The sequence below is a fragment of the Mycteria americana genome, chromosome 6 (genome assembly GCF_035582795.1).
Source record: "Mycteria americana isolate JAX WOST 10 ecotype Jacksonville Zoo and Gardens chromosome 6, USCA_MyAme_1.0, whole genome shotgun sequence".
In the NCBI taxonomy this organism is placed as follows: Eukaryota; Metazoa; Chordata; class Aves; order Ciconiiformes; family Ciconiidae; genus Mycteria; species Mycteria americana.
The window spans coordinates 3,476,902-3,491,709 of NC_134370.1; the positions used below are offsets into that span (position 1 = coordinate 3,476,902).

Consider the following 14,808-nt stretch of genomic DNA (forward strand, 5'->3'; position numbering starts at 1 on the left):
ACAGTTCTAAGTTAAAAGCTGCATTTTTTTCTAGCATTATAAATACATACGAGCAGCTCAGATGAAAATATCTCAGTGCTCAGATAATACTAATTTATCATCTGGAGGTTTCTATTCTTCTATACAGTGGTGGCATACAGTCATTGATTTCAATAGAAATACATAATGTATATTGCTAATCCAAATACTCATACTGAACAGTTGTAAAATAAAATTACTGCCCCAGAGTTTAAGGTGCTGTTGCATTTAAAGCATACTGCCTTCGCAGAATGAGCTCACTGGGGAAGGCTGATACTAAATAAGCTTTTTTTTTTTTTCTTGGTAAGGACGTCATGATGCCCTTGATGAAAAATATGTGTTCTTTAGGACTCCATAATTATTAATGATGTATATTTTTAACAAGATGCTCAAAATAATTCTAATCTTGAATGAAATCAGTACCTTTCCCCCAGACTGACACATAAAAAACCAGCTGGGCAACAGCACCACAAAAGAAAGTATTAGTTACTTATCAAGGGGGACAGCATGTAACGTTCAATGCACCCTTCTACTAATTAAGCTCACAAACAAGTAGCTCATAAGATCATTGCTGCATTTTTTTTCCCCCGTTAACTATTTCACTGACAGAAGCATTTTTGCATGAGATGCACAGCATATATCATTAAGTAGGAGGAAAGAAAGAAAAAAGTAGCTAAGTTGAATGGAGATGAACATATAGAAGGAAAATATGGCTAAGAAGCCCAAGAGCCTGCACAAGTGCCGAATCACGGAGCGTGCAGCATCTTCCTGACATGCACTACCGGGGACCGGACACTATTGGTCACCACAACACACCGTTACGTTACTTGGAAATCCAAACTCAACAACAGATTGAACAAATGACAATGAGCTATTAACACTAATGCTCGATTTATCCCATTCTAGAGAATTTAAAAGCAAACTTAGCAATACCGGTCCTTTACAGTGACCAATGTGGTAGTGCAAGCCAGGGAAACCTATTAGCTTGCCAAAAATCTGTGCTAAAATATAAGGATACCTCCACAAAGGCATTGAGCTGTGATATCTCACGGCAGTGCCTTATCCAACCATAGTCATCTTGGACAGGGAGAACTGAGGATGTGTAGTCACATAATTCATGCATACTTGAGGAAATTACAGTAAATCTAGAATATTTGAGAACATAAAAAATTCACATGCTTGTTTAAACTAGCTATTAAAAAGGTCTTATATTCTGCTTTATGACAGCCACTATTTAAAGAACTGTTGAAGATTTGTACAGATATTAAAAAACATGTAAGCAACAAACCTCTTTTATAGCACAATACTCCCTTATATTTTTATTAATCAGTTTGCAAATTAAATAGGCTTTAAGGAAATGAGATCACAAGCATATTCTAAGGAAAAAAAAAATCTCAGTGGTGAATTCAGTAGGAATTCCATATTTAGCCTTCTGAAAATCAGTGTTTGATTTTATTCTGCTTAGAGAATACTGTATAACCTATGAACAGACACAGGTACGACTCACTAGGTATTGACATTCAATTTTAACTTATTCCTGACCACACAGAATGTGATCAGAGCATTCTCTTATTTTAATGGCACATCCCCACTTTGAAGCCTATTTAATACAATTTTACTAGATTCAGGCAGAAAACAGCCTCTCTGCTGATCCCTTAATACTCTCAAAAATAGTTCAACTTGCTTATACATTGGCACGGCACAGTGTCATGGTGATCAGTGCCTTAAAACTCACCTGCTTTCCAGTTATATATAAGAGCACAAGTCTCATAGGCAAAGATAATTGCTTGTAAAAATTCTGTGATCAAACAGCAACTCTTGTTGTCCTCCTCTTTGCGTGTTTTTTTCCCTTCAGCGGCAGAAAGACACCAGGCCTCATTTTACTCCAGTAATAGTTTTTCCAGCCATATCCACAGATTTCAATACAGAGGAGTGTAGAAGAGTAAGGGCCATTTTCACAGCCAGAATTAAACGGACATGGATTTAAAAGCCCCGGGAGTGAAGGCCTCCAAGTCCTACGATATGTGGGTGCAGATCTCAACTTCTTAATCTCTCATTACAAGAGGAGGTTTTTGTCTTTACGGGGAAGTGCTGGAGCTCTACCACGTGTCAGATTCCCCAGTCCCTGCGCATCGCTGATCATTTGGCCTCGGACTCAGCCCGTACCAAAAAAGTGTGTTAAACATCTCACAAATGCTACGTAGTTATGGCCAAACGTATCTGAGGCTGCAGCAACTCAACAAGACAGACTGGAGTAGTCATTTGTAACCAGTAATAAACATGCTTGCCCACCACGTGCTCACGTACACGTTACAAATTCAACTGTATGGCTACGTGCAGCCAAATTACAGGGAAATTTCTAATACCTGAAATGAGACCTTAGTAGTAATTTTCAGAGCAAGAAACTACAACTAGTAAAATAATGATATTTGAATACTAAGAAGCAAAACAAACCAAAGTAGTCACCCATAATCCAGTACTTAATGTTCAGGGGAGCAGAATGGCGTGATCAGCCAGCGACACACAAAAAGGAACATTTCACTAGAGGACTACAACAGTTTTAGATAAACCGTTCACTGCACAGGAACACTACCAGTTTGGTTTCCAAAATCCTCATCTAACACCAGAGTTGCATTAAACAGGCTAAAAATGCAGTTATACGGTGGACCAGAGAACATGTAAGCACGTGGCTTTTGCACCTGATTTAACAGGATCTGCAGAAACAGCGCATGGCCTGGCACGCTGACTTCTTACAACAAATGAACACTGTGGAAGCCCTCTACAAACTTTTTTTTCTATAGGTGCTGTCTGCCTCAGCTGTGTGGTCCTTTCTCAGCATCAGTTTTGCATGCTGAAGAATGCCTTCTCCTGTATTGATTTCTACTTGGACAGCCTGCTCCTTTGGATGCAAAGCTGAAGTCTTCTGCCCATCTCCAGAGAGACCATTACTTCTTTTTTTTAGCAGTCTACGCCATCCAAAGACTTTTTCCCTCTCTCTGTATTTACTTTTACTTCCATTTTACCTGGTACAGGAATTCCTTATAATTTGTACTGAAATAATACTGGCAAAATCCCAACCTTAACTCCTGTTTATGACATCCATGGGGAAGGGAAGCAAGTGGTTTGTGTTCTTTTTGCCTATCCATGATTGCTATAGCATGCTTGTAAATAAAGCCCACATAGTTACAAAATTAAACAGTCTTAAAAACAAAAGCAAAGGCAGATCATTCCATATGGTCTAAATGAGGAGGAAGCCTCAAAAGCTTCCAGAGGAGGATTTACTTGTTTTGTGCTCTTCCCCCCACTTCCCTACCTGTTTTATACCTGCCCTTCCTCACCTCTTCATTTTCTTTTAACCTCCAGGACAAATGCAGACACCCAGTCAGTAATTCAGTCATACAAGAGACAGTCCTGTGAAACAAGTCATAGCCACAGCACTTAAAGCTGTAGAATCTTGCCTGTACTGCCAAAAACATCCAGCACAATTTCCAGCTAGTTAAAAATGGTCATTTTGTATTTAGACCCAGCTTTGACCAGAATTACAAGACCTATACAACTTAAATACTTCCACCCCGCTTCCACAGTGACCTAATCCACAGGACTAAGAAGTCTTGTTAAATTTCAGTGAGACACACAAAGCAAAACACAGGTACGACAGCCCACCGCTGCGTGGTTGGATGTATCCCAAACTATCTTTAAATGGGGTGGTTTGGGTATCGGTAATACCCCAGCTTAACCACAGCAAGCCTGCTTTGTGCTTCCCGGAAAATGACAGCAGCCAACGCTCACGCCAGAGTTGTGATGCTGTTGCTTGGATCAAGTCGGTGAGGGCAAAGCTGATGCAAGTTATACAGCCCAACCATGGTGTAAATGACTTTTATAAACGGAAACAGAGGCTCTGTGATGCTCAATACAAAAACCCTTAGGCAGGTACGTAAATTGGGGACTGTATTTTAAAGCCAGTAACGTGAAAAGTAGTTTTGGTCTGGGTAGTTACTTCCTGCTCTCCTTGAGAGAAGAAGGAAGAAGAGACAATTCAGTGAAACCACTACTGTTTGCATATTTACATATGAATAAGAAAAAAAAAATCTACAGCAAGCCCAATCTCTCCTTCAAATCATTAGTAATTGGTTGTTCATGCCCATTTTGTTATTATATTCATTACTGCAAATACAATCAGAAATGAAGGAGGAGACATCCACAAGTGAAGAAATTTAACTTGTGGATCAGTTTAATACATTTTTGTGTATCAAGGCCATCAGCAAGTAAAACGCAGCAATATCTCTAAGGAGCTGACAAAGAGACAGATAAAACATCCCAATGCTGAAGAGAGAAATTCAGCAGAAATTATGCTTGAACTGCCTAGTAACGCTGGTAACACTGATCCATTCTGTAGGCTGAGCCTAAGTTGCTGAATTCAAGATGAATCTGTGTGTTTTAGGTAGTCCTAGCTGAGCAAGGTGGTGAGAATAATGTGTTCTTGCATTCACACTTTGTGATAGTATAAAAACACACAAAGCCACAATAAACGTGATGCAAATTATCTGTCTAGTAGAGAGTTCTGGTGCCTAAAGCGGTATCAGGCAATTCTGATTACTAATAGGGGAGTTCTCAGCCACTATCCTGCAGCTTCAGACAAGCAAAGTATCTAACGCGAACAGATTAAAGGGGCATATGAATATTCTTAAGAGGATCTCTAAATATTACTTTAATACACTTCCTAATCATCCATATCAAAAATAACCCATCCTAAAACCCCATCACCAGAATGTTTATTTCAAGATCTTACTCCATGTTGTCCCAGGTCCACGAAACCTGCAAGCAATTTATTCAACATCTCCACACCATGTTTGCACGCTCGCATTGCTTCCCTCTTCATTCTCCACACAGTTCTTCCCACACTGACCCAAAAACGTTTTCCTTGGAGACCTGGAAGGAGCCGTTTGCACCGGTGCTCCCCGTCAACTCTGCCCCTTCTCCCAGAGTCCTCGTGCTCGATGAGAACTTGAGACTTTGGGAGCTGAGATTTTGGGAGCATTCGCACCGATGTTCATATTTAAGACAAATGCCCCTCACATCAGAGCTTGGCTCTTCCTTCACGTTACTTATTTCAAAAGCATCTTAGAACCAGCTTTTAGGCAAGAAGTTTTGCAACGCTAGGGACTATTATTCACTTGCAGTACAGCAATTAAAGCACAGCTTTTTGCTCTACTAATAACACTTTTTGAGTAACTAATGCTCATTTTTGTACGAGCCTTTGCTATAGCAGAAGTCAAACCGATTTGTGCACTTCTCTCGTCTTTCACCAACATCAGCACGCTCAGGTCTAACTGTGCACTGATAATTTACAATTACAGCAGAGCCAAAACCTGCTTGAAACCAGAAACTGTTCACAAATGTGCTTCTCAAGAAGGTGAAAATCACACAGCCTGTATTTCCTGGTGACTGCTGACAGCACTGGAGTGCAAATACAAATCTCCTAGACTGATATTATTCAGCAATTAATATCCTGCTAACGATGTCAGGTTTTAGACCTAAATTACCCAGCCGCCTTGTTGAGCGCCACTTCACACCCTCCCAAGGCTTGCCTGCATGTAACCCTAATCCAAGTAGAAAGAGCTGACAATGTTCTGATGCCTTACAACCACTGACCTCGGGAAAGTCATTCATGTCTGTCATCTCCCATTTGTAGTAAGCTCTAGCACAGACTACAAAACACATTTTCCATACAATGAGATTATCTGCATTCCCAGGGGAATGGACTGATCTGCATACCTTGCACTGCACCCAAGCTTAGCACTGCAGTGCCTTTCCGTTACCTGCACAGCAAAACTGAAGATGCAAGACTGAAGCATGGAGTTGGAACCCGCTTATCTCATTTTGCCTCTTTACTCTACCCAACATTTGAAAAGCCGCGACGAAAAAGAAAATAAGCTGCAGTTGATGTAGATGCTTGCAGCCTGGACAGGTTCTCAGTCCCCCCTCCCTGAGGTCTGACAGTTTTGCAAACCTGTTGGCCCAAGCTAAGGAACAGAACTCCTTTTCCTCCTGTCATTTAGTGGCTGTTTTTTTTTCTTGAACACCCACAGAAACTATTGATGTTTACTAAGAACAACTAAAAGTTAGTATTCAACAATAAGACAGATCAGGAACTGTCTTTAATCTCTTGTTTTTAATGGCTTGCTATTTAAATTATTTAGCAGAAAGTCCCATAAAAATGAAAAAGCCTTCCAGGGAAAGTACGCTGGCTTTTGGACTCCTGGAAGACAGTACAGTATAAGCAGAACTATTTGTGATTCTCCTAGCAACACATCCTCAGCAGCATCCTTATACTGCGAGTACCAGCTGTAACCCTGACAAAGAGTTGCACAGATTTACATGGCAAAATAATGCTAATAAACCTTTACTCAGATTTTCGTAGTAGCAAGAGCTGCATAGCACAGTAAGAAAAATAAGCACAATTCTTTTAATAGGAATGTTATTTTTTCCAGTACGCTAAACCCTAGCAAATGTTTGACGTTATAACAATCTTTTGACATTGCATTTGTTCCAGTATGAAGTTAATAGTTATTAACTCAGACCACAAGGGTCTATATTGTTTTTAACGCAAGTGCAAATCTGTTAGTGTTACCATTAGTTGCACAGACATACTATGGGAAAAGTAACCCTTCTTGTACAGAATTTTACCACGTTGAATGGATTCCTTTTAATTTTATGCATATAACAATATAGGAAGCAACAAAACCCAAGTATTATTAAAATTTGTGTTCAGAATGCATAGCAGACATGTCAAAATGAGAGAAAATGGCATATACCAGCTTGTGCATTCAGGGAAATTGGTTTGTAAGGAAAATTTTAAATAGTTTATCCTACAATAGTTTCCTGTTTTATCTAAAATTCTACAGGCTTATTAAATCATACATTTTATTTGTTGCCACTTAGTTCTAAAGCTAAAGCTTACAAGAGCATTTAAAGGCATTTATTGTCTATCTCAACCATTAGCTAGGATATGATTTTTATACATCATTCTTACAAAGCCTACCAAGGGGGGGGGGGGGGACGGACGGACACGGACAATATCATCAAATGCCATATATATGCATCATGTTTATTCCAAAGGAGGACTTTCAAGGCAATTACGAATCTATCATATGTCATCACTGAAACTAGATGATCGATAGATCCATTTTTTGAAATTGTACTAAGAACCATCACAACTCTACCAAACGTTTGCAGTTTATGGTGCAATGCGTTATTTCTAAATAATGCATCCCAAAGCTGGTTTTTGCAGGAGAATGTAACTAAAAAATTAAGGATCAGTCCTAAGTTAGTAGACTTTCTTTCAGTCTGTGGAATCTCTATTTTTTTCAGTGAAAATATAACTCCCCCTTCCTTCACAAACTGTAGTTTTGCTAGGGAGCATACAGGAGCTTTCTTTTCTGGTATGCACAGCAATAACGTAGGTGAGAAATCTCCAAGTGTCTCCAGACCACAGGCTGAAAAGCACCGATTTAGGCAATTGGTAGTAATGCTCTGTAATTCACTGAAGTGGTGCAAACTTCTCAAAACAGGAAGATTATAAGGCTAGGGCAATTCACCCTCTACTTGATAAAATACAGAATACATAAATGCAGCAGTAAGCATGAATCCAGTATTGAGCAACAAATAAGGAAGTTCAAGAGAGAGAAAATTCAAGTTCAATGCCTAAGGGTTTCAAAACAGATTTAAAAAAAAAAAAAAAATACTAGTTTGACATTTACCAGCACTGCTAACTCTATTATTCTACATGAACAATTCTGATAAAAGGAAGACAGACGGGTCTACCCCATCAGTTTTGTATGTCAAGAGATACATTGGGGGGGTTCCTAATAATAGGCATCAGTACTTTTTACACCACAAACATTGGGCACACCTGCACCCTTGAAGTTATCCAGAAATCATATTTTATCCTCATACTTGTGTCTTAAAACTCTATAAAAAATTTGTAACACACAGGAAATGTTTCTGCAAACAACTAATAATTAATAACTGGCTAAGATCGTTCATATTTTCCAACATGTTTATCAGTACAGTTTTGTTTACTGGACATTGTGTACTAATATTTATGATTACTAATTTATGATTACTAATACTATATGATTTTTAAGTTTGTATCATAACTACACAGTCAGTTAATCTAACAATTGGATTCCTTTTAAAAGACTGAAAATACTCCTAAATTACTGAAATCAAAATGTCTGAAAGTCAAAGAAATAGCATTATATTAGAAGCAGTCTATTTAACTCAAAATTAAGAAAAACATTTACATGTAAAACATCCTCAGGTTGCTACCCCTGGTTTACACGATGGTATATTTAGAATTAACACAGAATAGGCTTCTATATTGTATTTGTTTATATGAAGTAAATCCAAGTTTCTTTCAAATGTCTATTTTTAACGATAGAAGTGTATTATATTCCACGTATACACTTACAAGATGATTTATAAGACATCAAATAGTTTTTGAAAAACAAATATGCATTATTAAATTTTATGATAATATTTAGCCGTATAAAAATGGCATGCAAGGCAGCGGGGATTTCTCATGAGAAAGTACAGCTTCCATATATTCAGAAGCCTAAAAATGTTGCAGATCACTAATGAGCCTTCCTTTACATGGTAAAGCCCAATTATTTGCAATCCCTTGCATTATTTTTCCTTTAAGCTATTACATATGTGCACAAAACACCCCTGTGTGCTCTTAATACATGCACAGAAGTTTACAGCTGCATCTCTAAAGCCTTCATTTGGTCTGAAAACACAGAGACTGAAATCTGTGCCTTTCATCTGCATTTGGAACTTGGAAAGTTGAACTCCACTCTGCTTATTAACACATTTAGTCTTTGAGTATACTTCTGTATCGTAAAACTGACAGAAATAAAATTTAAATTGTAAGGTAAGCTACAAATCTCCTTTTCCTTCATTAACAAATCAGTCTGGAAATTCAACACCAGAATTCACCTTATAGTGCAGTGACTTTGCAGAGGTTTGGATTAAGAGTGGAAGTCCTGCAAAGATTTACTTATGTACCTAAGCTTTACCTGCTGACACAGACTTGAACAGGACTGTTGGGAACCCGCTGCTCCTCATAACTGAGGTGTGAATCACATAAAATAGGGCTCCTTCCTAGAAATGCCCATTGCATTGCTGAACTGAGGGGAAGAAAGCTGAACAGCATCAATAAATGGAGAACTGAAAGGGAAGGATTTATTTAATTGACTAAAACACGCTATGGAGAACCTGAAATAAAGAAGGTGGTTTCCATAACTTACCCTAAAGATTTTGTACCAACTTAAGGCTTCTCTGTGCATCACTATTATTATTGCTATTATTTCATAGTTTATTTCCATATTCAAACGTAAGGGAACACTGCTTAAGGGTAATCAGCCAGAAGTTTATAAACAAATCAAGGTTAAAAACTGAAAAATAAGCTCTGTGATGACTTAAATATTTAGCTTAGCAAATCATCTCATGCAATCAGGGTTTGTTTAGAGTAACTACAGACAAAAAGTTTAAATCTATTATCTGTATTTAATTGGCATCTGCAACTAAAACTCAAATTCAAAGCCTTTATCAGCCCCCTGACAGAGTAAGCCATAAACTCTGCAGTACTCATGCAACTGAGAAACTCCATCTCAGTAGTTTCCTAAAGTATCCAAAAATCCTGCCGCTTCTATCGTACTTTGCAGCCACACATTTTTATGGATGCCAGCCTTGCCTTGTGTTCCAGAAAACACTACCGAGCTGAGTAATGGGCACAGGAATTACAGATAAGTAGTGCGGGGAAAGAAAACACATTACAACGAGATTTCTTTTTGCAGTCTCGCAGTCTGGGTCCAGGCTGTGCCCACGGCACGCTCCCATTCCCCAGGAAATCAGCATGAACGTTGGCACTAACTTCAGCGGAAAGAGGACAGACCTCTAGCACGGTCTGATCTCAAGTACAGGTTGAACGATTAAGCAAAGCCTCCCAGGAGACGACTTTGTAAATGCTACTGCCCAAGTGAGCCAAAACCGGAGTCAACACCTTGTCCAAAACAAAAATGAAACAAAACAAAAAGGTATTACATAAACTCTTCCGTGTTAAATATTTAACTCGCAACCAACTGTTTGCTCAACCATTCTTTTATTAAATGTGCACATATAGTTCTCCTTGGAGATGCTGAGATCTGAGTAAGGCTCAAGAAAATCTAGTTCTTTTGGTTGTTGTCATTCTTAATCACAGATACGTATAAAATTATTAGTCCAAGCTACTAGTGGGAATAGAAAACTCTAGATTAGCTAAATCAATCAGGCCTGTGCAATTGGGAGAGGGAGACAAGCAATTTTTGAAGAATCAATTTATCGGCTGTTAAAGACACGCTTAAAATTAACTGCATCGCAGAATACAGTACCCCATTTATCTATTTCTGTTCTGTATAATATCACCAGACTCCTGGTTTCGCCTGGGTTATGGACTCCATTAATTCCATCTATTAAGTCGTTCCAAAGAGACGCAGTGGTCCGGCAGCCCCAAAGATTATGGGATTAAAGCGGTATCTCAAATAATCTGAAAATTGAGAGAGGTCAGAGGTACACTACTAAAATATCAAGCCAATACTTGAGAATAAACTGTATGTTAGTGGATCCTACTGTCAAGTAACCAAGTGCCAGAAAACTCACTTTGACAGCTCTGAGGTATCCTAAGAGATGTGTGTAATAAGTGACTTTCAGATCTAACAACCAATTTTTGTAAGCCTCTTTTATGGGTAAAAATGTGTGCCCTCTTTTCAGACGTAATTACTGAATATTTCACATCTTTGTAAATGCAACATTTCATATTTGCTACAGCTTCTTAGTAGTGCATGAACTCACATTAGCAGATTTGAAAACTAATGGATATAATGGCTGTTGTGTTACTGTATTTAGTTTTTTGGTAAACTCATTAATTTACCAGAGCGTTATGGAAGATTTGCTTTCAGTAGTTCTACATTAATGAAAGTGCGGAGTTTCTGGTTTTGACAGTAGTTTTTACAACATATTTTAGCTGTGTCTAAAGCTAATGTCTGTCCAATTGCAGGCTAATGGATCAGGTTTGCATCTTATAAAGCACTTCATTATTCACTAAAGCGTTCCAAAATGCCACGCCAAGATAGATAGGCAGACAGATGGATGGATGGGTGTCTGTATTTCCTACCATCACCACCTTCGGAAGCGTGAACCAGTGGGGTTCCGTATGCAGAATGTGTCTCAAATAAAGGCATAACTTCACTCGGCAAATATTAAAAGACAGCCCAAACCAGCCAGTGCAGGATCCTAATATTCCCCACAAAGCACGAATGACTCCTTATTTAGGGTTTCAACTGGAACAAAAAATTCCTGACATTCATATGTAGTTCATTTATTTTTTTTCTCCCCACAAAAATTTCTCTATATTTGTACATCATGTATTAAACGCTTCCCTCTAGCATTTGCATTTTATAATCTTTTTCTCCCCCAAAAGAGGGGCTTGGCCATCCCTGGTATCAGATACTGTGTCTGTGTGTGTGTGTATATATATATATATATATATATATATATATACACACACACTCTATATATATATATAGTTTGAAAACTAGTATCTAGCAATCTAGTCCACTATTTGAACATTTTTGTCCTCAATCTTCCCCCTTTTTGCTCTCTTCTACAGACCTTCTACTACATCACACAGATTCTGTGTGAATTCCCCTTCTTCCCCTTCTAAACTGACTGCTGCTCGCTCCCTGCTCCCTGAACCTGACAAGTTAGAGAGAAAACGGCAAACTAGGCGGACTCCAGAATATTTCAGTAACTTGTTTGCAAGTTACTGGGACTGAGGAAGTAAAACATGAAAAAAAAAAAAAAGTAATGACACATTTGCATGAGATTTTTTTGAAAGCAATTTGATAACCCAGAAGTCCTTGCAGTATACAGATTGTCTGCCATGCGCATTTGTGTGTCTTAATAACTTTTGGGAAATGTTACTATTACTTTTAAAGACCCATAAACATTCAATTTTCCACTGAAAATTATTTCCCCATGATGTTTTCTTAAATTAAAACTAAATATAGACTAATCATAAGAATTCACTCACTTGTGCCACTGAGCTGACTTTATAAAACATACCCTATTGTGGCACTTAACTCTTCAAGAGTTTCACATTTTTTATTTAATAGACAAAAGAATTTTAATTAAAAATGTATTTCAAATACGACACCTGAAAGTCCCTTTAGTCATCTGACATTGTACTCTGAGTCCCTGTGAGGGTACGTCGGTGTTTAAATAGGAGATACAGGCAGAATACTTGAATTAAGTGGGAATTTGGTAATTCAGTAAATCTCAGCATTAGGGAGAAATTTGTGCGATAGGAGAGTAAAACCGACAACTTCAAATGAGGTGTAAAAATGAGGTCTTAACTACCCAGTTACTACAGATCCCATATGATCTGTACGGCGATGGAGCTGTTGGGTTTTTTTGCTATGTGCTGCGTTAAGCAGTTGGCGTCTTTTCACCCTTGAGGAGGTGCTTACATTTCAATAGCAGATTAAGTCATTTCTGTGAATCATCACAGGTTTTTTGTGGTGGGGCTTTTTCAGCGCTTTAGGATCCTTTGGGATAAGAAGCTCTATCATAAAGGCGTATTACTGCTTCTAGTAAAGGATGGGTTGTTTTGCATTTGAAGCAAAACCTTAATTGATGCACTGCTGACTTCTTCCACAAACTTCAATAGCTCATGAATTTTATGCATACAGCGGTACCAACCAGTTGCTAGTAATAATTAATCTATATCCAAGTTTTAGGTTTAGCTATGAGGTACGTTTTTAAAAAAAATCCAAATAACGACACCTCTAATGACCAAGTAATTTCTTGCAAAGATGCAGAGCACGTTACGCAGAAGAAACATGTTTCGTAAGCAAGCATATACTGTAAAAAATAACGCCAGTTTGACACTTCTTGCTACTAAGCATTTGCGTTAAAGGAGCATTAAGGGTGGTCAGTGCTCTAGACTTTTCTTTATTTGTACAAAGACACTCGCTTTTCATTTTCCCTGTACTTTTTGTTAACTGTCACGTAAATTCAGATGACTTGCTTCCTGCGAGCCTGTAATTCCCTTGCAGCGAAGTCCGAGTGCCGAGCTAGCACACCCAGCATGACAGCCATGGTGCTCGTCCTCTGAAAAGGGGTCTGGCAAAAACTTCTGGGTGCCACAAAAACCGGGTTTAGCCGCGCTCGCAGCGGGTTTTGTGACCCGGCAGAAGGCCCAGCCTGCTTCCAGTCCCACTAGTTCACCTGTAACCCAGGAATGGCATACCTCTACCCTCTCTGAGGAGCAGCTGTTAACAAATCGAGATAAAAGGTACCATTTTCTAGCAAAAGTACAAAGTCTAATATGAAGGACCAGGACTTAATTAAGAGAATCGAGCAAAAAGGTCGTTGCATGGCAGCCATTTCAGTCAAAGCCCAGGAAGTTAGCTCAAATATTGCAAACCTGGGGGGAAAAGTAGCATTTCTGTTGTAACACGAGGCTTTTCGAACTGTTTTTGCGTGCAGGCATCATGGTGAGTAAGGAGCCCAGCAAATGCTTACTCACCACCTCAGAAAGCGAAGTTGAGCCAGCGGCTTCGCTCGCTTTGGAGATGAAATACGCTCTGGATCCCAACCGGCAGATTAAGAAACGAAACAAAGCCCTCCAGGTGAGATTTAAAGATATCTGCGAGGCCCAGAACGAGCAGAGGGACAAACAGCTGGCCACCGCACAGGATCCCGACAAGAGAGAAGCCAAGGCCATTTCCTACAAAACGGCTTATCGCAAGTACATGACAGTGCCTGCCCGGAGGTCAATACCCAACGTCACCAAGAGCACAGGAGTTCAGACTTCACCCGATCTGAAAAAGTGTTACCAGACTTTTCCTCTGGACCGGAAAAAAGGGAATATTCTTAAAAGCGCCTCAACTGTCGACACCTTTAAGAGTCAAAACAACGGGTTTCTCATAGACGTTAAGGACAAAGACGGCAGAAGCTCAGGGGAGGCCGTTCAGTGGAACAAGAAGGCCGGCAGCCTGCAGACGGCGGAGTTCATTTCCCACATCAACGAGCGCACCAACGTGGGATCTCACGACAACGGGGCCGAGGCCTGGAAAAGCAGCGATTTGCACAGCTCTCCCAAAGAGCCGCCGCCTCCTCTCCCAAACTCGGCCGACCCCGCTTCGGAGGAGCCCGCCGCCGCCCGGCCGCCCAGCCGAGGGAAGCAGGCGGCGGGGCGGCCGGGGAGCGAGGAGGTCACCCAGCCCCTCCACGGGAGGGTCTTCAAGACTGAAGTGGCCACCGTTTATTTGCCGGCGGCCGGTTCGAACGCCTCGCAGCCCGACCTGCCAGATCTCACGGCCGAGACCGACTGGTCGCCGTGCCCGACAGGCGAGGAGGACAAAAAGAGGACCGTGCACCTGAACGGTGTTCAGCCCCAGGCGGGAGATGCTCGAGCCTGCCCATCGCGGGCCCAGTGCCAAGCCACCGAATGTAACGAAGAGACCCTTCAGATAAACGTTTCGCCTATGGAGGAGAACCAGCCTTGCCAGACGGCCGTCGCGGTGAGCAAGGAATGCCAACAAATCGTGCCTCACACGGAAGTTGTGGACTTGAAAGCGCAGCTTCAGATGATGGAAAATTTGATCAGCTCTAGTCAGGAAACCATAAAAGTGTTGTTGGGTGTTATACAGGAGCTAGAGAAAGGAGAAGCTCACAGAGAAGGGT

General features: G+C 40.1%; 2 protein-coding genes across 7 annotated transcripts in view; one reads left to right on the top strand and one right to left on the bottom strand.

Annotated features, from left to right (window-relative positions):
- DOCK1 (dedicator of cytokinesis 1) overlaps nt 1-14,808 on the bottom strand; it is a 323,968-nt gene that overhangs the window by 166,458 nt on the left and 142,702 nt on the right. The gene's annotated exons all lie outside the window — the stretch shown is intronic.
- The window catches only part of INSYN2A (inhibitory synaptic factor 2A), a 49,681-nt gene that overhangs the window by 2,111 nt on the left and 32,762 nt on the right, over nt 1-14,808 (top strand). For all 4 annotated transcript variants that reach the window (XM_075504347.1, XM_075504346.1, XM_075504348.1 and 1 more), the window contains exon 2: nt 13,609-14,806. In XM_075504347.1, coding sequence (XP_075360462.1) covers nt 13,614-14,806 — 1,193 coding nt within the window. In that variant the 5' untranslated portion in view covers nt 13,609-13,613. The remainder of the gene's footprint in view (nt 1-13,608; nt 14,807-14,808) is intronic.